Raw genomic sequence first — 23,712 nt, 5'->3', positions numbered from 1 at the left:
TAAAATTACCTGTTTCCGGAGGTTTGGGGCTGTTAGATGTTGCCCTGCTCTGAATTTACTTAATTGGTTTATCCTGACGACACTAGGAACTATTTTATTTGGGTGTTTTCTTAGGTGTTTTGGAAGCAACCCAATGCATCTTTAGACAGGAAAAAGTCTGGCCTGCTGGGCAATGCTAGGCGTTGTAGGACTTTGTCAGAACTTGACCCAGCCTGCTGGAATGATAGCTTGTGACATCATTTCTGAGTCAGAGGTTGATACTGTGGAGGCAGGCTCAGCCATGAGAAGCCAGGCTTCTGAGAATTCAGTTCTACTAGAACGCCCATCTGGTTATGAACCAGGAGGTGGTGACGTTCAGGATGCTAATATGACCTATCTTTCACAGCTGGAAGACTTGACCTTGATGAAGGCCCCTGCTTCTCAACCAGGGGTGTCTTCAATGGGAATGGGGCAGCAGGAAGAGCACTTTGCAGGGGAGGGGACTTATAGAGTGTGTCCCAGGTTGCAGCGACAACTCAAGAGGGTGGAACAGAGGTAGTGGGAAGGCATGACATTTGTTTGCAAGCTAGATTTCCCTGCCAGGATCAAACAAGAACCACAGGCAATAGAGGTTGTTGAATGGAATGTCTTAATAACCTAAAAATCTTTCTTGTCTTGTTTCTTTGTTAGAACTATAAAGTCATTTAGTCTTATTCTGTACTCTGAATCCAAGGCCTTCCTAGATGGGGCTTTAGCCTGGTGCGAGCCCTGGGCTCACCCCTATGCATCCAGATGAACCCTCCCTGGGCCTGGGGTAACCGGCACCACTTCAGGCCCGGTTTTTCCTGCAGTCCACAGGCATGTAGCCAGGTCCGCCACTTTTCCCAGCTACCGGATTTACTCCTGAGGCTACGGTGCTACCGAGGGCTACAGTGGGGACATGGGGGTGGGTGGGAAATGGAGACCGGGGAGATCGGGGGGGGGGAATCGCGGCCCAGGGGACATCGGGTGGAATTGCAGGCGGGGGACGTCGGGTGGGAGATCGGACATCGTGGGCGGGGGGGCGGGGGGAATCGGACATCGCAGGTGGGGGGGCAGGCAGGGGATCAGACATCATGGGTGGGGGGATGGGCAGGGGAAGGAGAGCAGGGCTGGGGGGAGATTGCAGATGGGGGGAAGGAGAACGGGGCCAGAGGGGGAGATCACGGATGGGGGGAGGAGAGTTATTTTTTTAAAAAAACCTACTTACCTTTCCTGGCTCCTGTGCTGCTGCTGCCACTTTAAAAATTAAAAAATTGCAGCTGCAACGGCTCTCCTCCAGAGCTAGTCGCAGCTTGCGTGTGAATAAGGGCGAGATCTCATGTTATTTATAATGTGAGGTCTCCCCTCCTCTCCCCCGGATTTTCCACCAGGTCTAGCAAGGCCCTTGTCTGTTAGGAAACCCAGAGACTGGTCCTAGTTAAGGAACAAGGTTGTAATCTGTTCACTGCTGCTTTATATTGGGACTGTAAAAGCTCAGAGCCAGTTATTAGAATTACTAGAATAAAAGCCTTACTGAAACCTGAGCCTCACTTGACAGACTTTTTCTGCATAGGATTGTACCTTTAATTGTGATTATATTTATGTTTATGCATCATTGATTTGGCCCTGGTGTTTATGAGCATCTTTGAATATTTTAGAAAAAAGCAAGGTAGACATTTGGTAGATAAATGTCAACTGTTAAACTTAGAGGATTCATTATTCAGGTGAATAATTATTTCTTCATATTGTATTTTCCGAAAAGTTCAGTGTAGTGTACATGGTCTCCCCACCTGCTTTTATCTTCACAATAATCATGGGAAATAGTTAGGCTATAAGACAGTATGGCCATAGCTAGACCTAAGGTTTATCCCTGGATCGTCCAGGGGTCAAACCTGTTCACCTAGATGACACACAGGGGATCCAGTGCTCAGGCAGGGGCAAACCCTGGATGATCCCAGGATAAACCTTAGGTCTAGCTGTGGCCTAAGTCTATGAAGTGACAATAAGTCCAGCACTCCCATAATGATTTTCAAAATACTGAAAGGGAACATAGGTCTTTAGAAGATCTGCCTGCCTCAGTAAGAAGAAGAAGGAAGACTACTCACAAGATAAGAGGAGGTGGTTGAAACTGCTAAGGAATCATGGATGGCTTCAATCAGTTTCTGGAATTCTTTATCTTCAAGAGAAAAACGGTGTCCAAAAGACAGACCACATATCACATTGGAAATTGCATTGTTGAGGGCGAAAGAAGGGTCAAGTGGTTGCCCTGAAAATGAAAATATATTCATATTAATCCAACCTCTCTTGTTAATACCCAAGTGGGATTTCATGGTGGTGCATGGTAGACTATTGGTACATCAGGCAATTTATTTTTGTGTTAGAAATCAAATTCCACTCCAAAATGTGGAAAGTACACAAAGATTTCTGTAGACTGGGACATGTGCCTGCATCAACTCTTAATCTTACATACCCTTTGAACGTGCAAATGTCTCCACAAGCTGCTGGGCCTCCTCTTCTACTCTGTGCTCCAAACCGGTCTTCCCCAGTCCTAGTTTCCTCAGAGTAACTAGACCAAACCGTCTCTGCTGCTTCCAGGTGTGACCGTTTGAAAGTACAATACCTGTGACCATCAAGAATCAATGACATATTATTACTCACAAAATTCAAGTTCAAAAATCATTAGGTTGCTACTACGCATGTGCTCCGCTCCGATTAGAAGCGTAGAAGCAGGAGCGAATTGGCCTGCTCCACCTTGCCCAGAGGCGGAGTAGAAGCGGACCGCGGACCCCTAGAAGCAAGGTGAAGAGAAGCGCCCATTTTCGGAGCGCTCCGGTTTCCGCGGTCTGATCCGATCGCCATCTTGAAACATTTCGCCCATAGGATTGCATTGCGGAAAAGAAAGGGGGATAACTGTGTTGTTTTTGAAGCTATCTTTCTGAAAATTCTTGTGCTTGGAGAGTCGTGGATGGGGGTTATTTTGAGCCTACTCTCAGCTCTCTGCATGCTGCGGTTCGTGCGCTAGAATTTTTTTAAAAAACGGCAGGAAAAATACCTTTTCCGAAGGGCTGAGGGGCAGAGTCAACTCCTGGTCATGATCACATGATCCCAAAGTTGGAGGAGGGGATAGGCAAAACGGGTAACTTGGGATTCTGGGAAACTTCTCTTTCTACTCTGAACGGAGTTTTCCCAGTGTTTTTTTAAAACAGTAGCTCTACCAAATGCACTAACACAACCTGAAATCATACTAACAGATAGGAAACATACAGCAGTGCTACCCACCCTAACTTTGGGGAACAACTGAAAAGATGTGGTGCAAGGGGATGAGCTCCCCTAGGGCATCCCATGTGGATGTGCCCCCACTCTCGCCTGTACTTGGAGGGCCATCAGAGCCCTCCAAAGAGAGTAACCCGGTGGAGCAATGCCTATCATGAGTTGAAGTGAGAGTTCTACTCCTCAGAGCTCTCATGGTGGAGCAATGGCTTTCATGAGTTGAACTGACAGCGTTGCTTCTTAAAAGACTGGTCATTAGGACCAGTCAAATTGGCAGCTGCTTCCCCCTCCTCTGGGCACGTCCCCCTATTGCTGGTAAAAGACAGATATAGCCTTTTTAAAAAAGTTCTTCTTGTTGTTTATTCAGCAACACTGCTGCTTTTAATTCCTCCCCTCCTTTGTTTATTTATTTATTTATTCCATTTTATATGCATTACTGGCTTATCCTTGGCTCACTTCCTTATGCCCCCAGAAATGTCTGCTGCCTGCCTGCCTTCCCTCTCTCCTCCCCTGCCCGCCTTGCAGGGATGTTGTGTGTGTCTGGCTTTGACTCAGGGGAGAAGTCCTTCCTGCGCTCACTTGGAGTTTTGGAAGTTCCAAATCCATTTTTCAAGTGTGGAAGAAGATTCATAGGTTTATCTCTACTCCCCAATTCATGGCATGTTGGGATTTCCTTTGAAATGGCCCCATTGAGATGTCTGCAGGTTTAAGCCCCGCCAAAAATCAGGGGATGATGGAACTGCCTTGAGTCTGGGCGTGCGTGTGTATCCCTGGATAAGCTATCATGGTGGTGAGTTTGAGGTTTCTAACATGCAAATTGACGGAGCTATCGAAAGGGGTGTGAATGGGGTGTTGGATTTTCATAAATTCCCCAAAAACCAGGGGATGATGGGACTGCCTTGAGTCTTGGCGTGCGTGTGCATCCCTGGATGAGCTATCATGGTGGTGAGTTTGAGGTTTCTAACGTGCAAATTGACGGAGCTATCGAAAGGGGTGTGTATGGGGTGCCCGATTTTCATAAATTCCCCAAAATTCAGGGGATGATGGGATTGCCTTGATTCTTGGCATGCATGTGTATACCTCCATGAGGTGTCATGGTGCCAAACGTGAGGTTTCTAACTTTCACAGAAAAAAAGTTGTATACTTTTTTAGTTTAATGCAAGCCTATGGGGGGGGGGGAGAAACGGAGCTCCAATCGGGATCCGGAGCTCCGCAGCGGAGCGGAGCGGGCATGGGCGGAGCGGGGGCGGAGCGAAGCGGCCCAATCCACAAATCACGGATCTGGAAGAGAAGCGGAGCGGGGGGTCCGTGCACACCCCTAGTTGCTACCAGCATTTACTGCAGTTCATGCCCATGCACCCAAAACCTTCCTCTTCTTTCAGAACCTAATAAATGCATTCCTGATGCAGAATAAGTGTCTGTGTTAATTCACTGATATTGGCCACTGCTTCATGCTTCAGAAAATGCCAAGAGGGCTTCAGTGGTGGTGGTGGTGGGTAAAACTGCCTACTTAAGGTTAGACAGCTGATGTCTATCCCCTGTTCTGGTTCTTCCCCCAACCAGAGAGTATGGCCATAGCTAGACCTAAGGTTTATCCCGGAATCGTCCAGGGGTCAAACCTGTTCATCTAGGTGACACACAGGGGATCCAGTGCTCAGGCAGGGGCGAACCCTGGATGATCCCAGGAGACACCTTAAGTCTAGCTGTGGCCTATGTGGTTGTTTTCCCAGTCTTTGCTCAAACCTTCTGGTGCTGTTGTTGAATGTCAGGTCACTTTGTAATAAAATCTCTCTCATGTATGACCTGGTTATGGATGAGGAGGCCATCATGGTATGGATATCCAAGACCTGGATAGGGGATTTCAGGGAAGTTAGCCTTTCCTAGCTATGTTTTCCTAGGTATTTTGTTCAGCATGAAAATAGGTTTGAGGGTCAGGGAGGGGAAGTTGCTGTGATCTATAGGAATTCTTTCTCTCTCTTTCTTTAGGCTTCCTGTCTACCTGAGTACCACCCTGGAGTGTTTATATCTTGTGTTTGGTAAATGGGACAAACTGGAGCTTTCGCTAGCAATTTTGCATTGCTGCTGTTTTTATCTGGTTGAGCTTTTATATTGTATTTTATATTATGGTTTTATACTGTTGTTTTATACTTTGAATGTTTTTAGTTTTTGTGAACTGCCCAGAAAGCTCCAGCTATTGGGCAGTATAGAAATGTAATAAATAAATAAATAAATAAATAAATAAAATACCTCCCTCCTCTGCTGCCCAGGAGTCTCCCTACCTAAGCTGACAGGAGTAGTCTCTGGCTTAGTGCTGCAGGCTCCCAGGATGATGGTCCTGGGGAATCTCCACATCCATGCTGGGGTCACTGGCTCTGGGGTTAAGGTTAGATGGCTGCCATGACAACCGTGGGGTTGTCCCAAAATGTCATCAGCCCAGCACAGGTAACAGATACATCATAGATTTGGGTTCTCTACTAGGCAGAAGGATAGTAGTTTGAGAGTGAAGGATATTGTAACATGTCCCTTGTCATGGTTAGTCCACTTCTTATTGAGATATAGGCCTTAGCTAGACCTAAGGATTATCCCAGGCAAATGGAGGGGTCATTCCTGCCTGCTCCCAGGATCCCCTGTGTGTCATTTGGATGCACAGAGATGATCCCAGGACAATCCCAGGATATAGGCCTGGTCTAGCCACGGCCATAGACTAACAGTGGCTGTCTCCCTCGGCAAGGGTGGAGGACCTACTAGGATGGTTCACCCCTGATGGATTCCAAAAGATTCCAGAGGGCTCTGTGGGATTTTCCAATTGGTATGATTGGTGCTCCTGTCAAAGCTCTGATTAATCTGTGGAATACGGAGATGACTAGGGCAGTTCACATGAGTTACCTTTCCTGCTTCACAGAGCCCTTTTCACTCCTTGATACACACCTGAGCTGAGGGCAATGAAGCAAGATGGGAGACATCTAGAACCCAAGTGGAGGAAAAGCTTGAGTGAATAAAATGAACACAAGAAAGAGCTCATAACATATTTAAACAATGGAGACAAGTTTAGGGTGATTCATTGTATTTATAAATTGAGAGAGAAGTTAGCATTAGATGGGAATAATTCCAAGATAGTGGCAAAACCAGCAGATAAAGGAGGAACCATAGTGATTTTACCCGAAAAATCCCAAAATCTAGATGTTACTCTAAAACTCCTCAAATGAAGGTCTTGAGCTCTTCCAAAGCCTTCCAGTTGCTATTATGCCTATGCTTGCTTGTCTGCCTGCCTATCTCTCCTTTGCCCTCCCTTGTTTCTTTCTCAGAACCGCCCAAATACTGCCTGCCTCCCTGCTCTTAGTCATGGTATTTCCATAGGTACTTTTCAGCCAGCAGGATTTATCCATGAACACTTTTATCACTATGGCCTTAGCTAGACCTACCTGATAGTCCGCGATGGAGGACAGAAGATCTTGCATTGTGATTAACGCGATATACCTCCTTTGTTTACACGTGAGGCATGATGACTTCAAGAAGAGAGGCATTGCTCCCACCATTTTAATAATTATTTTTAAAGAAAGAGGAGCGCACGAATGGTCATGCGCAAAGGTAGGCCCTTTTTTAAAAAAATAATTTGATTTCCCCGCTCCCCCCACCCTACCCCCGATGGGTGCAGCACTCCTGAGGAGCACTGTGCCCCATGCACAGCTCCTGGCTCCGTGTGAGGAATCATGCGTATCTGGGTCAAACCGCGGCAATGGGCCACACACCCGAGACTGCGGAAAAAGCAGGCCCGAAGGGGAAGGCAAGATCCCGGGGCAAGGGAGGGATCATCCCTCCCTGATCCCGGGATCCCCTGTGCATCAGGTGGACACACAGGGATGATCCCGCAGGATATCATCTGATCTAGTTAAGGCCTATATGTTCACGTTACCTTTGTTGTCTTCTGAGATTACGGAATGCTCTGTGTAAAGGATTTTATACATTCATTGTAACTAATGTTATAGAAGTTGCACTATATTTACCAGATATTTCCAGAGTTCACCTGTGATATCTCCAACTTTCATAGAGGCAACATTTCTTCTGTTTTGCTGACATTCCTCTTATGTTTTATTTGGAGAAAAGACCAATGCAGCTTCTTATATTTCATAACTTACCTTTATTTTTTCCTATAAATTTAATGTAAGAAGTTACTGGTCGGTCAGCAAATTCATCTGAATGGTCGATCAGTGCTTCTTTCACAGCTTGGTATCCAGACATAACTATCAAAGGTTGATATCCTAGCCATAGAGTGAAAATGCTTCCATATTGCTTTGCCAGCTGCCATTTCGATAAAAAAAAAGGGAAGAGAAATATTGCAATCAAATAAAGCAGACAATTTCAACTGAATATGTGATCAGTAACTGGTTAAAGGACAGAAAGCTGAAAGAAGGAACAAATAGTAAATTATCCCAATTGAGGAAAGTAAATAGTGATGGCCCATAGGGATCTGTTATGGGACCAATTCTTTTCAACTTGTTCATAAATGATCTGGAATTAGGAGTAAGCAGTGACATGGCCAAGTTTGCCAATGACACCAAAATATTTAACGTGGTTAAAACAAAAAGAGACTATGAGTAGCTCTAAAAGCATCTCTCCAAGCTGGGAGGGTAGGCATCCAAATGGTGGATGCAGTTCAATATTAGCAAGTGTAAAGTGATGCATGTTTAGACCAAAAAAAAAAATCCCAATTTCAAGTTTAACTTGATGGGATATGAGCTGGTAGTTACCGACCAAGGGTTGTGGTGGACAGTTCAATGAAAATGTCAATCCATTGTGCATCCGGAGTAAAGAAGGAAAACTCCATGTTAGGCATTATTAGAAGGACTGAGAATAAAACTGCAAGTTTCATACTGCCCTTATACAAATTTATGGTGTGACCATACTTAAAATTAGGGGTGTGCACGGACCCCCCGATCCACCCCGCGGGCCGAACCGAAAATTTCGGATCGGCCCGCTCCGCTCCGCGCCGCTCTGCACCACTCCGCCCATACTCCGCTCCTCTTCGCTGCGGAGCTCCGGCTCCGAATCGGAGCTCCGCAGTGGAGGGGAGTGGCGCCAAGTAAGCCCCCCCTCCCTCCTCTCCCTTACCTGCAGGTAAGGGAGAGGAGGGCGGGGGGGTTACCGGGCCCTGCCATCGTCGCCACCATCCAGCTCATTTAAACAGCACAGGGCCCAGCTTGGAGAGCTCCTTCGAAGGGGGTGCCGAACCATTAATTAATACACACTGAGCACAGTTGCTCAACCAGCTATGGATCCACCTAACTGTAGTATTGTCTAATCTATATTTTACTATCTTATCAATAAGAATTTCATGGGGAACCTTGTGAAATGCTTTGCAAATATCAAGATATACCGTGTCCACAGTACGCCCATGACCTACAAAACTGGAAATTCTATCAAAAGAGAAAAGATTGGCCTGACATGACTGATTCCAGACAAACCCAGATTGACTCCTAGTAGTCAATGCATTTTTTTCTAGATGCTCACAGACTCTGGCCAGGCTCATAGGATTGTGGGGGGTAAAAACCGAGTAGGTCTATGAGCAGGTTCATTGGACTCCACCAGTAGCACCATGGACCCTCATGACATCCCTACTTTAGAGTTGAACTTTAGACTTATTTAAGGTTGCCAAGTGCTCTCTAACCATGTACTTACTTATTCTGGGCTGCAAATCCCTCCATATATCATTTTTTATACTTTCCCCATGTTGAACACAACTCCTCTTGTGAGAGAATACTGAGGCAAAGGAGTTTTTCATCCTGATTCAGAAGTGAGATGGGGCAATAGGAACCCACAGGCTGAGGATCTTTGCCTAACATGGAGGAATATCACCCTGAGCCTTTTCCTTTTGCGGCTGTCAGCAGATGTGAAAAATACAACCAGACCTCTGTGAGGTAATAGAAAAGATTTATGAGCCTAGCACAAAAGATTTATGACTCTTCTGTAAAGCCTTACATTAAAGCAATTAAACATCCAGGTGGGAAAATCCCCTCTCTGAAGCTGGTATTTTCAAATAAACTCTATAGAAAAGTTTTTTCAAGAAAAAACAACCACGGGAGAAATAAAAACTGCTAAATTCCTAAAGATTTAAACCTGCATTTGCTACCGAGGAGCTCAAGGGGAGTAATTTTAAAAATTGCTTGTGAAACTGACAAACCATGACCACCAGCATGGTCCTTAGAAGGTTGTAAGACACTGGCGATCCCCCACCCCACCCCACCCTGCCCTGCCTCGTATCCCAAAGGAAAAGGCAAATGTGATTTCATCATTTTCCCCCTTTAAAAAGAGGTTTAAAAAGAAGCAGTTAACTTTCATACCGATACTTTAGATTGGTTTGTGGATTATTCATGGAATAGGCATGGGAAAGGCCCAAAACAGCAATTAAAAAGAGGAGCAGGGGATAAACATGGCAACTGAAATTGCTCAAGCTGAAAGTCTTGAAGGTTTAAGCCTGGGGGGTTGGAAAGGACCATACTTATTAACTAAAGAAAGAGCACTTGAACTGAAATTGAAAGTTATTTTGCCGAAGTTTTACAAGCAATAGCCCCTTAGGGCCTTGCTAGACCTACCAGCTAATGCGGAGAGGAGAAGGAACGAGGCCACGCTACAGCTAGCGCGGGCCGTCGTCCTTTTCTACACATAAGACGCGACGGGGGGGGGGAGGAAAGCCCCGTCGCGTCCTGCATTTCAAAAAAACCTTAAAGGGCCATGTGCGCAGGAGTGCACCAACGGAAAGGTAAATCCTTGTTTTTTAAAAAAAGGGTTCCCCACTCCCCCTGCCCCCGATTTCCCACATACACAATGTATGATGCCCCCCGCTCGCCCCCCTCGCTCGCCCATTCGTCCACGCACCCTCCCTCTCGCCCCCTCGCTCGCTCGGCCGCTTGCTCACTCACCCGTCCACCCCCTGCTCGCCATGTCCACCCCCTGCATGCCATGTCCACCCCCCGCTCGCCATGTCCACCCCCTGCATGCCATGTCCACCCCCCGCTCGCTCACCCACTCGCCATGTCCGATGCCCCCTCCGCCCCGTCCGTGATCTCCCCACTCCCCAGCCCAATAGGCACAGCGCAGACCGCTGTGCCCAGTGCGCGGCTTCTCCCAGCTACTCGCGAGTAAGCGAGCAGCCGGGAAAAGCCACGGAACTAACTAGATCTTCTGCAGCCCCGGCCTCAGCCCGGGGTTGCAGAAAAACCAGGCCATAAGCGGATCCGGTTATCCCAGGCCAAGGGAGGGTTTAGCCCGGCCTGACCCCAGGATCCCCTGTGCGTCGTCTGCAGGCACAGCAGGGAGCCCGGGCCTCGCACCGGGCTAAACCCTCGCCTAGCAACGGCCTTAGAAGACCCAATGGATCAGGAAGGAGATGACTGTCCCACGGATATAACAATTGCCCTATTATGGATAGAGGGGACAAGACCTCTTGCCGTGGACATTTAGAGCCAAAAGAAATAGTTCTTAAGAATCATATTCCAGGGCAGATCACGACGACTGCTAGTGTTCCAGAAGAGCAGGAAGTCCCAGCAGAGGGCAGGTAGCAGACCCAGGGCACGTCTACACCAGCCCTACATCCCGGATAGTCCCGGGATCATTCCTGTGCATCCAAATGCCACACAGGGGATCCCGGGAGCAGGCAAGGATGATCTCTCCATTTTCCTGGGATAACCCTTAGGTGTAGAAAGGGCCCCAATGAGCCAAATGGCTGCTGGAGAGCCCACACTCCTTTCTGCCCTGAAGAATAACTGCTCCCACCCTGCAACTGCGATGCTGCAGGGTTTTAAGGAAATGCAGGGCTGAAGCAACTCTGTGAAGACACACACACCCCTGTCAGTGCATCATGGATTTTTTTTTACCCCTTTTGACTGCCAAAAGACTGATATTAGAACACTGGAGGGACAAAAGTTCACCTCCTACAATACATGGATTGAGGACCTAACAACATTTTCAACATTATTTGAATGGGTGGTATAGGCACCACAGGTGAATTAATAGAACCATAGAATAGCAGAGTTGGAAGGGGCCTACAAGGCCATTGAGTCCAACCCCCTGCTCAATGCAGGAATCCACCCTAAAGCATCCCTGACAGATGGTTGTCCAGCTGCCTCTTGAACGCCTCTAGTGTGGGAGAGCCTACAGTCAGAAAGTTTTTCCTGATGTCCAGCCGGAATCTGGCTTCCTGTAACTTGAACCCGTTATTCCGTGTCCTGCACTCTGGGAGGATCGAGAAGAGATCCTGGCCCTCCTCTGTGTGACAACCTTTTAAGTATTTGAAGAGTGCTATCATGTCTCCCCTCAATCTTCTCTTCTCCAGGCTAAACACGCCCTGTTCTCCTGATCATCCTGGTTGCCCTTCTCTGAACATGCTCCAGCTTGTCTGCATCCTTCTTGAATTGCGGAGCCCAGAACTGATAAATACATGGATATTTAGTTTGCTTTTCTTGATGGTTACGCATATTTTTCAGTCTTTTTTTGAAAAACAAAATGTATTTAATGGAATACTGATATTTCTTACGTATGATTTTTGTTGTTGTTGTTTTCCTTTCTTTCGATTTCTTATTTTACATGATTTGTTATGTTTTGTTTTGTTAAAATCACAATAAAAAATTAATAAAAAAACCTAGAGAAAAATCACAATAAAAATAATAATTAAAAATTCACTCCTACATTATTAAACCTTGATTTTAATGATTTGATTGGGAAGTGCTTAGCGTCTGACTTTCATATACCAAAATCGGCAGATACTAAAGTCCCATTATTGTTGTATGCAGATAATGCTGTTCTTATGACATTGTCCAAAATAGGACTTAAACATTTATTATTATTATTATTATTATTATTATTATTATTATTATTATTATTATTATTTTACTTTTAGTAAGGACAGTTAATTTTAGTAAAACAGACATTGTATTTCCCCCCTTAGGCATAGATCAACAAATAAGAAGATAATAGATGGACAGCATTTAGAGCAAGTCAAGAAGTTTAGATATATGGGTATTATGTGGGGGGTTTTAGGGGTGTGTGCACCACTTCGGTCCTGAATTTCGAATCTGAGTCAAAGTGGATTTGGCACACCCTGACCCGAATCCAAGTTGGGACTGGATCGGGCTGTCTTGAACCGAAGTGCTTCAGGCCACTCTGGCCCAATAGTGAGCTGCTGAACTCTGCCCACCCATGAGGCATACCTGACTCATCTGCTCATGCAAGCAAGCCACCTATCCTCCAGGAGAGCCACCATCTTTAAGGAAGATAGTGTCTCTCGCCTGCTGTAGTTCTACTGTTACAAACAAGTAACAGTACATAAGCCCATTTTCCCTCCACCCGGATGCTCAATTTTGTCAGGGTCAAATTCAATACTTGAACCACTTTCAAAATATGTTGACTCTTTTTTACGGCCTTTGGTGACAGCTACGCCTGCATTCTTAAGAGACACCACGGACTTTATCAAGAAGCTTGAGGGATTGCATGTTCCATCACAATCCTTATTGGTCACTATGGATGTGCAGGCTTTATATACCAACATCCCACATGATGAAGCCCGCGTTGCTGCAGAAATTTATTTAAATAAGCGCAGTAATAATGTTCCACCGACTCATTTTTTGCTACAATTAATTGACATCATTTTGGAAAAAAACTATTTCAGGTTTGCTGATGAATTCTTTTTCCAAGTAAAGGGAGTAGCGATGGGGAGCCCATTTGCACCTAGCATTGCAAATCTATTCATGGCTAATTTGGAGGAATTGTATATTTGTCATCCTATAACAAATCCCCTCTATAAGGAGTTAATTGTCTATAAACGGTTTATAGATGATATCTTTTTGATTTATAAAAAACCAAACTCTTTTGAAGCCTTTAAAAACTGGATGAATACACTTCATGATCACATTAAATTTACCTTTCAGAGTGATATTAGGTCAATATCTTTTTTGGATTCAATTACATATCGGAAAAATAATATGTTGTGTTTTAAAACTTTTGTAAAACCTACAGACAGGAATTCTCTCCTTCATTATTCATCTTTCCATCCTCGCCATTTACAAAATAATCTTCCGGTGGGTCAACTTTTTCGCTTTAAACGTATTTCAATGGATTACTCAAATTTCAATGATCAAAATGTAACATTTCGTCAATCACTACTAGATAGGGGTTACCCTCATAGGGTGATTAATGAGGCTGAGCGACGCATGAATTCCGTTTCTAGGAACTCTCTATTGACCAGATCTTCACGTCCAACTACTGACCGACTCTCATGTGCATTTGAGTACTCACCATCTGCACATGTTATTATGAGAATCATTAGACGTCATTGGCATATTATCAACCATCTTCCAGGATGTGCGGCACCACCACAAATAGGCTGGAAAAGGACTAAGAATCTTAAAGATTATCTAATACGTTCAGACATAGATCCACCAAAGAACCCCCCACACATAGCATAAAAGGACATTATAGGTGTTGGGGTTGTTCAGTATGTGACTTGGCATTACAAATTAAGAAATTTCAACATCCTACAGAAAATCGCACCTTTGATTTAAAATATTTCTCTAACTGTTCTACGGAGAAGGTGGTCTATATCATTATCTGTCCTTGTCGTTTAATTTATGTGGGCAAAACTATGAGGAGTGTACGGGCACGAATAATTGAACATCGTTCAAAACTTAGAAATGGGATAACGGAGGCACCATTAGTTCAACATTTTATTGAGTGCCATCATCGTTATAATGAATTCCAGTTTTTTGTTATTGACAGAATCTTTCCCCTTCAGTATAATTATCGTGATTTGAACAAGGAACTTCTCCAAAGGGAAGCTGAATGGATACATCGTCTTAATTGTATTCAACCTTTCGGACTAAATGCTACTTTAGAGATCACAGCTTTCCTCCCCTAGGATGATTTATTAGCCAATGAAATCACTTAAACTACTATAAGAATCTGGGAGCTTTTTTGAAAACTCTTTTAAGGGACTGAGAGCATGTCTTGTCGGCTTGAGGAAACGAGAATGATATGGTGGTAAGCCTAGATAGTTTTTACAGCATGGTTGTGCATCATTTACTAAGGTTGTGAATTGTTTGTAATGATAAAGCTCATTATCTTTTCTTTAGATAAAACCTGGTGGGTTTCTTTCTAATTGTGTAGCCGTGGCTCCTTCTGTAAACTTAGTGGGTGAGGCCAATATTTTCTGTTTTGTTTTCCATTGCATAACAACATATGTTATTGCTTATAAATGCTGAGTATGGTGTTTTTGAATTACTTTTCAGCGTCATACTGAGGAAGAATCTTCGAAACAGCAATTAGTACCGGACTACTGTTTATATAAAAGACGCTTCATGTGAATAGTTCACCATATGTATATTAGATTGTTGATATTGCAGGCTTTGTTGTGAATGTTAGTATGAACATCTTATAAATATTGTTGATGTGCCTGTTCTTTATACATTTGTAAAATTTCTGAATTATTCATCTATGTAAGTTGTTTTGATGTCTTTGTGGTTTGAGTGTTACCACTCTTATTATACTACTGTTACAAACTACAGAGGCCAGAAAAGTCCTGCAGGTGGGCAGCAGCAGCTCACTAGGTACAGGGGCGAGTGAGATGGGAGTTGGCAAGCAGGAGGAGAGTCCTATGGACTCACGGTCAGTCGCGCACCCAGGAAATTGCAACAGCCAATGCGCTTTGGATTGGGATCCAAATCTGAAGTTGGCTGGGACAGTTTTGAGGCACCCTGAGCTAAATTGGGGCCAATTCAGAAGCTTCGAATTGACCTCCTAGCCAAATTAGGGAGGGGCTGTGCATAGCCCTATTTTTTCCTACAATCTCTTGGGCCATCCATAGATGGTTTGCAGTCTAAGCAGCTCAGAATGCTATTAAGGTCATACTCTATTTTTTTCTGTATTAGGGGGGCACAATTCATTCCTGCTGCCTTATAAGTATTCAAGGTGAATTTTTGTCCCAATTATTGTATAGTGCACCAATAATGATTCATGGATTTAATCCAACTGTTGAGAGTGTTCTTTCAAACTTCTTGTACTCGTTTTGTTTTTTTGAATGCCAAGATGTGTGTCACCTGCTAGTCTATGTCTGGGGGTTGACTTTGCATCTATAGAATGCAGGCCTTGGTTCCTTGCCTTTTGATATTGGCTAAGGGTTGCATATGTTGACTCACCCTTAAGTTACCTTTACCAGTTCATGGTTTAAGGATTTTACTGTTAAATTGCATTTATTAGGCCTTTCTATGGATTTCCTCTGTACATAAGATTATTCTGTTGCAAAACCTATTTTAGAACAGCAGATCAAAGACATTGATTTTCAATATTCTATGTCAAATGCTCATACATCTTGCTCTCCAATACACTTTGGTTTAATTTCTGAATTCCCTAGATATGCCAGGTATCTGGATGATCTGTCTACCCCCAAATATCACCTTGTCTTCTCTAGGGCTACATTTAACTGCCTCCCCTGTGTAATATTGGAAAGGTACTACCAGGGTATCCCATATGAGGCTCATTTGTATCAGTATACGCCAAACCCACCTTTGCCTGCCCCATCTGTTGCTAACCAGGCCCTGCTGGCCACCTGACCCTGCTTGCTGCATACTGCCCCAAATGGTTGCCCCTGTTCTCCCTACTAGTGTTCTTGTGGAGATGAAGACCGTTGCTAGATGAGGAGTTAGCGCGGTGTGAGGCCCGGTCTCCTTGCTGTGCATCCAGATGATGCACAGGGTATCCGGGCTAAGTCCTCCCTTGACCCGGGATAAGCGGATCTGCTTATGGCCCAGCTTTTCCACAGCCCTGGGCTGAAGCCGGGGCTGCAGAAAGTCTAGCGACTTCCGTGGTTTTCCTGGCTGCTCGCTTACTTGCGAGTAGCCAGGAGAAGCCACGCACTAGGCACAACATTCCATAGGAGCGCTGTGCCCATCGGGCCGGGGGGAATCACGGGGGGGAGATGGGGGCCGGGGGAAAGAGTGACCCAGCAGGAGAGATGGGGGGAAGAAGAACAGGGACAAGGTATGGCAGACAGGGACAGGGCATGGTGGACGGGGGGGAAGAAGAATGGGGACGGGCATGGCGGACAGGGACAGGGCATGGCAGACGGGGACAGGGCATGGCGGACAGGGGAAGAAGAATGGGGATGGGCATGGCGGACGGGGTCAGGGCATGGCAGACAGGGGAAGAAGAATGGGGATGGGCATGGCAGACGGGGACAGGGCATGGCAGACAGGGGAAGAAGAATGGGGATGGGCATGGCAGATGGGGACGGGCATGGCGGACAGGGACAGGGCATGGCAGACGGGGACAGGGCATGGCGGACAGGGGAAGAAGAATGGGGATGGGCATGGCGGACGGGCTCAGGGCATGGCGGATGGGGACAGGGCATGGCGGATGGGGGGAAGAAGAACGGGGACGGGCATGGTAGATGGGGACAGGGCATGGTGGATGGCGAGCGGGCAGGGGGGCATCAGACATTGGGGGGAAATCAGGGGAAGGGGGAGCGGGCAACCCTTTATTTTTTAAAAAAACTAATTACTTTTCCATTGGTGCGCTCCTGCACACATGGCCCTTTAAGATGGAAAACACTGGAGCACGCAACGTGGCTTTCCCTTACCCCGTCGCATGTTTACGTCTAGCTAGGGGCGACAGTGCAAGCTAGCTTTAGCACAGCCTCACCCCAACTCCCCACCGGATTATCTGGTAGGTCTAACAAGGCCCGAAGTTGTTGAAACTTTAGATCACTTTTTTAAAAAAATGTAGCTTTCATAGGGTGGCATGTAAGAGACTACTTTGCCCTATAATGAGGAAATGCCCTGGAAGGACATCAGAACAGTATTTGGGACATTTCTTGGCTGGTATAAGCAAGTCAACAACAGAGTTAATGGCTAAGTTCCTCTTCTCCGCTCAAAGGTGATTTCTTCATCCTAATTGTAATTTGTATTTCATGTTTTTACCTTTTGTATCACACTGTGTTTTAATTATGGCCATATATTTCAAAGATGTGTCTGTTTTAATGACTGTTCCTCAGCTTATTGTGTAATAAAACAATGATTATGCTTTTGTGTTTTTAATGATTACGATTCACAGTTCGTTTGTTCTAATGGGTCTGTGACCGCATAATAATAATAAAAAATTTAAAACCCCACATAAAGTGCATTACTGTAATTTAAAGACGAGGTTACAAACACATAGACTGTGGTGGACAGCAAAGGGCATAGCTGACATACCAACATGAGTGGATAAAAGATGCTCCTAACCACAGAAATCACATGGGCCTCTAATGACAATGATGAATCCAGGAGCACCCAAGACTATGTACCTGCTCTTTCTGAAGGAATGCATCCCCAACAAGAACAGACAAACTCCCCAATTCTCATACCTGAGAACCATCCACCCATAATCTTCACCTTGTCAGGATTCAATCTCAGTTAGATGTGCTTCATTCTAAAAGGTAGGTAATATTTTCTCTCAATAATGCCTGATTTAATATTTTAACCAGACTTGGAGTTAGCAAATTTTATTTATTTATTTGTAATATTTATATACTGTGAAACGTAATAAAACTCCTAAGTGCTTCACATATAAATATGACAGCCCTCTGTCAGAGATGCTTTAAGGTGGATGGACTCGATGGCCTTATTGGCCCCTTCCAACTCTACTATTCTATGATTGTATGATTCTATGATTAACATCACTGTTAAAATACAATGTAAAAATACTGATGACCCATAGGATCTCTCTCTTATTGGAATTCAGCTTCAGTTTATTAGCCCTCATCCAAGCCATAAATGCAACCAGGCACCAGTTCAGAATGTGCTTCTCCCAATTCAAATGTCACAGAGAAATAAAGCTGGATGTCATCAGCATATTGGTGATATCTTGTTCCAGATCTCCTGATGACTGCTCCCAGGGCTTCATATAGAGATTTAATAACTATGTGGACAGGATGGCGCCCACAGTTCTAGGTATGAGGCTGAGGTGCAGTCACCTAACGTTATTCTCTGGAACAAAGCCCACAGATACAAGTTGAACCTCTGTAGGACAGTGCCTTTTGGATCTACCACAATGGTGTTACCAACTGAAGCCTCCATATCTATTTTTCTAGGGCCACAGCTAGACCTAAAGTTTATCCTGGGATCATCCAGGGTTCACCCCTGCCTGAGCACTGGATCCCCTGTGTGTCACCTAGATGAACAGGTTTGACCCATGGACGATCCAGGGATAAACCTTAGATCTAGCTATGGCCTAAGTCAGTTGGTGTCATTCAGTAGGGATGGATGAAATCACCTCCATCCACACTTAGGCCCTGTTCAGAAGACACCTTAAACCACAGCTTTAACCATGGTGGTTAAGCCAGAAAGCCGAGCTGTTTTCAGAAGACACCTTAAACCACGGCTTTCACTACATTGAATAAGGCTTTTTGCCTTAGTCACTGTGGTTAAAGCCGTGGTTTAAGGTGTCTTCTGAACATGAGATGGCTTTCTGGCTCAACCACTGTGGTTAAAGCCATGGTTTAAGGTGTCTCCTGAATGGGGCCATTCACTTCTATCTTCCAACTATTCTTGGAATATTCACACTTTTAACCTTGCATAAATGACAGCTTTAGGGCCCTATTTGCATAAGAGACATAAGAATGTAAGAAGAGCCATGCTGGATCAGACCGAGGGTCCATCCAGTCCAGCACTCTGTTCACACAGTGGCCAACCAGCTATTGACCAGGAACCCACAAAGCAGGACATGGTGCAACAGCACCCTCCCACCTATGTTCCCCAGCAACTGCTGCACACAGGCTTACTGTAAGGCTTGCAGACTTACTCAGATACTGGAGGTAGCACATAGCCATTAGGACTAGTAGCCATTGACAGCCTTCTCCCCCAGGAATTTATCCAACTCCCTTTGTAGTGATGGCCATCCAAACTGGTGGCCATTATTGCATCTTGTGGTAGTGAATGCCATAGTTCATCTATTTATTTATTTATTTATTTAAAATATTTATATCCTGCCCTAGATCTCAGGGCGGCGTACAGATAAAAACATAGAGTATAAAACAATAAATATACAACAGTTAAAAACAAATTAAATCATAATCCAAGTTAAAACAATATATAGTTTAAAATGAATAGATGCAGTTAAAACAGTTAAAACAATGTGCCAGTGAGTTTAACCATCAAAGGCTTTGTTAAAAAGCCATGTTTTTACTTGGCGTCGAAATGCAATCAATGTTGATGCCAATCAGGCCTCCAAAGGGAGGGCATTCCATTATCTATGTGCTTTTATCTGTCCTAAATCTCCCACCAATCAGCTTCATAGGATGAACATGGGTTCTAGTAGTATGAGAGCATGAGAAAAATGTCTCCCAATCCACATTCTCCACCCCATGTATGATTTTGTTCACCTCTATCATGTTTCTCCATATCCTCATTTTTTTCCAAGCTAAACAATCTCAGCTGTTGTAACCTTCCCTCACAAGTGGAGATGTTCCAGCTCCTTCATAATTTTAGTTGGCATCTTCTGAACTTTTTCCAGCTCTACAGTATCTTTTTAAAGTGTGATGACCAGAACTGAACACAGTATTCTCAGTGTGGACCTGTTGATGGCATTATGAAAAGGATCCACAAACTTCTGTGAGTGACCAATCACGAGTCTGCAATAAATCGCTCATGTACAGAAACACATAATATAATACTGTAAAGGTATCAGTGGTTTAGATAACGAAGGCTTTTAAAAGATTCTGCTAAATATAAATCCTGACGTTTCCTGTATTGCACATATATTCTTATTTTTATTAGGGTGACCATATGAAAAGGAGAACAGGGCTCCTGTATCTTTAACAGTTGAAGAGAGCAGGTGTCATTTGTATGCATACAGCATCTGGCGAAATTCCCTCTTCATCGCAATAGTTAAAGCTGCAGGTGCCCTCCTCTCTTTTGTATCTGGTCAAGAAGACAGGACTTCTGCAGCTTTAATTGTTATGATGAAGAGAAAATTTCACCAGGTGGTACATGCATTCAAATGACACTTGCTGAAATTCCCTTTTCTATACAACTTTAAAGATACAGGAGCCCTGTCCTCCTTTTCATATGGTCACCCTATTTTTATTGTACTGTAATGTGCTTTTTAGTACTTGAAGAACCTTTTGGGCAAAAAGCAGTATGCAAATATACCCTAATTATTATGAACAATAATATTTCGCCGTATCAATTTTTTGCCAGGATGTTTTACTAGTACAACATTTCTGTCCACAGTCACCATAGAAAGAAAATCGTTCAAAATTCTCTCCATTAATTCTGTTACTCAGCTTAACGAGTTATTGGTTAATTATGTAGAAAGACATACCTTCAAGAGAGTATCGTCAGTAAATCTAAATCCCATCCGCCATATGTTTCCAATGAGAGGAAGTGAAAGAGGTCCAGGAGGGTAGTGTCTGCGTGACCAACGTTGTTTCAGGAAATGCAGAAGCAGAAGAGCCCCTAGCACAGCAATCAAAAATGCCCGTATCCCCATCATTCTCCTGCTTTTTCTTTTGTTCTGATTCTTTCTAGGATGTCTACTAGGTAGGCTGGACCCTCTTCTCCTAATAGCTTTTTGCTTTCCTCAGAGACGTGGCCACTTCTCTCTCTCTCTCTCTCTCTCTCTCTCTCTCTCTCTCTCTTTCTGTTTGTACTAACATGTGTTTATATACTATGATTGTAAAAAGCATATAGGCCACAAATCTTCTGACATCATATCAAAGTAGCCTTGGAATTTGACCCTCCAGATATGCATCATAGTGCCACACTGGTCTTTACATAGTGGCTAATTCTGATGAGTCACTCAAATAATTGGGAGGAAGACATAATTTTAATTTCAAAGGCTAGTATAATCCACAAATGGTGTGCCACAGATAGGCAGAACAATTGATGTACCCTATGTTCTTGACACGTTCATGAACATTAAGAAGAGCCCTGCTGAAGCAGGGGAAAAGCCTATCGTGTCATACATCCTATCTCCAAACTTGGCCAATGAGATACCTACAGGAAACCTATGAGCAGGATATGTGGGCGACAGCTCTCTCCTGTTGTTGCCTGCCAGCAATTAGCATTCAGAGGCAAACCGCTGCCAACCCGGGAAGTAGTTTCTAATCACCATGATGAGTAGCTATTGATAGCCTTATCCTTTATTTTTCTTAATCTTCTCTTAAAGCCATCTAGGTTGCTAACGTAATGGAAGAGCACATCCTGTCTCTTTTATTTCCAGTTTCCTATTTTGCCTCTCTGGACTCTCAGCTATCCAAGGAAAGTAGGGGTATACACGGACCCCCCGCTCCGCTTCTCTTCCAGATCTGCAATTTGCGGATCGGGCCACTTCGCTCCGCCCTCACTCTGCCTATGTCCGCTCCGCTCCGCTGCGGAGCTCCGGATCCGGATCGGAGCTCCGTTTCCCCCCCATAGGCTTGCATTAAGCTAAAAAAGTATACAACTTTTTTCTGTTAAAGTTAGAAACCTCAAGTTTGGCACCATGACACCTCATGGAGGTATACACACGCACGCCAAGAATCAAGGCAATCCCGTCATCCCCTGATTTTGGGGGAATTTATGAAAATCGGGCACCCCATTCACACCCCTTTCGATAGCTCTGTCAATTTGCATGTTAGAAACCTCAAACTCACCACCATGACAGCTTATCCAGGGATACACATGCACGCCAAGACTCAAGGCAGTCCCATCATCCCCTGATTTTTGGGGAATTTATGAAAATCGGGCACCCCATTCACACCCCTTTCAATAGCTCCGTCAATGTGAACGTTAAAAACCTCAAACTCGCCACCATGATAGCTTATCCAGGGATACACATGCACGCCCAGACTCAAGGCAGTCCCATCATCGCCTGATTTTGGGGGAATTTATGAAAATCGGGCACCCCATTCACACTAGGCATGTGCTCCGCTCCGATTAGAAGCGCAGAAGCAGGAGCGGATTGGCCTGCTTCGCCTTGCCCAGAGGCGGAGTAGAAGCGGACCGTGGACCCTTAGAAGCAAGGCGAAGAGAAGCGCCCATTTTTCGGAGCTCCTCTTTCAGACGGACCGCTCCGATTGCCATCTTGAAAACATTTCGCCCATAGGATTGGATTGCGGAAAAGAATCGCAGATAACTGGGTTGTTTTTGAAGCTATCGTTCTGAAAATTCTTGTGCTCAGAGAGTCATGGATGGGGGTCATTTTGAGACTACTCTCAACTTTCTGTGCCCTTTGGTTCGCGTGCTATGTTTTTTTAAAAAATCAGGTACATTTACAATACAAACGGTAGGGTAAACCTGGCTTCGGCGCAGCGGGGTTTATTTTAAGCAATGACAGGCACATTCAACTCCCAATCCTGATGAGAAATGATCACCTCATGAAGCATCCTCCTCCAATCCCAGCGTTTGAGGCGGGGACTAAGCCAGAGTCACCCTCAAAGTCAGAGAGCTCTCAGCGTCTTGTGGGTTTTGCGTTCGCTGTGTTTTGGACTTTGGAGATAGCATTTAGCTTGGCGTTTGTGTGTGTTTGTTTGATTCTTTCTGACTGTTTGCTTAGTTTGCTCTGTGTTTTTCCCTTACGTTGATTTAATATAAACTTTATTTTTAAATTTTGAAGTGTGTGTTTGTTTGTTTGTTTCTCCCCCCCCCCCCCAGGAGGTGATAAAATCATAATAAAACAATAAGGAGGGGAAGAGAATGCAAACAGGCACAGGGTAGGGTAAAACTAACAGTATAACGCATACCCCTCTTCCAACGCACACCACGCGCGCGCACGCACACACACACACAGCTTCTCTCTCCCTCGCTGGGTCGCTCTCCTCCTTCCTTCCCTCCCTCACTCGCTCTCCCTCACTCACTAGCGTTCTCTCTCTCTCTCTCTCTCTCACACACACACACACACACACACACGCACAGAACTCAGGAGAAGCAGAGAAAAGGACTGTGCGTGGCTACTCACAGGGAGCTGATTCGGTCGATAACACTCTTCATCTGGGGAGCAGAGTGCATTAGCCTCACAACAGCCCTGTGATGTAGCTCAGGCCGAGGCAGGAGGGCTTGCCCAAGGCCATGCAGTGCAGGGCACCAATCCTAGATTTCAAAGACCCAAACCCTCCTCACATCTAAAACAACCAGATGCACCCTGAGCACCTCCCTTCTCCCCTTCTTGCCTTGCAGGGATGGTGTATGTGTCTTGCTTTGACTCAGGGGAGAAGTCCTTCATTATTATTATTATTATTATTATTATTATTATTATTATTATTATTTATTTATTTATATAGCACCATCAATGTACATGGTGCTGTACAGAGTAAACAGTAAATAGCAAGACCCTGCTGCATAGGCTTACAATCTAATAAAATCATAGTAAACAATAAGGAAGGGAAGAGAATGCAAACAGGCAAAGGGTAGGGTACACAGGCACAGGGTAGGGTGAAACTAA

The 23,712-nt window shown here is 44.7% G+C and overlaps 1 protein-coding gene across 1 annotated transcript in view; it reads right to left on the bottom strand.

Annotated features, from left to right (window-relative positions):
- The window catches only part of LOC134402405 (cytochrome P450 2C39-like), a 96,614-nt gene extending 75,830 nt beyond the window's left edge, over positions 1-20,784 (bottom strand). The window contains exons 1-4 of the mRNA XM_063131834.1: positions 20,614-20,784; positions 7,407-7,569; positions 2,471-2,620; positions 2,106-2,266 (exon numbers count right to left, since the gene is read on the bottom strand). Of these exons, the coding sequence (XP_062987904.1) occupies positions 2,106-2,266; positions 2,471-2,620; positions 7,407-7,569; positions 20,614-20,784 (645 nt within the window). The remainder of the gene's footprint in view (positions 1-2,105; positions 2,267-2,470; positions 2,621-7,406; positions 7,570-20,613) is intronic.
- Between the last annotated feature and the right edge of the window lie 2,928 nt (positions 20,785-23,712).

This window comes from Elgaria multicarinata, chromosome 8, assembly GCF_023053635.1.
Source record: "Elgaria multicarinata webbii isolate HBS135686 ecotype San Diego chromosome 8, rElgMul1.1.pri, whole genome shotgun sequence".
NCBI classification, from domain to species: Eukaryota; Metazoa; Chordata; class Lepidosauria; order Squamata; family Anguidae; genus Elgaria; species Elgaria multicarinata.
The sequence above is the reverse complement of the archived record's forward strand: the minus strand, read 5'-3'. Positions and strand labels throughout refer to the sequence as shown.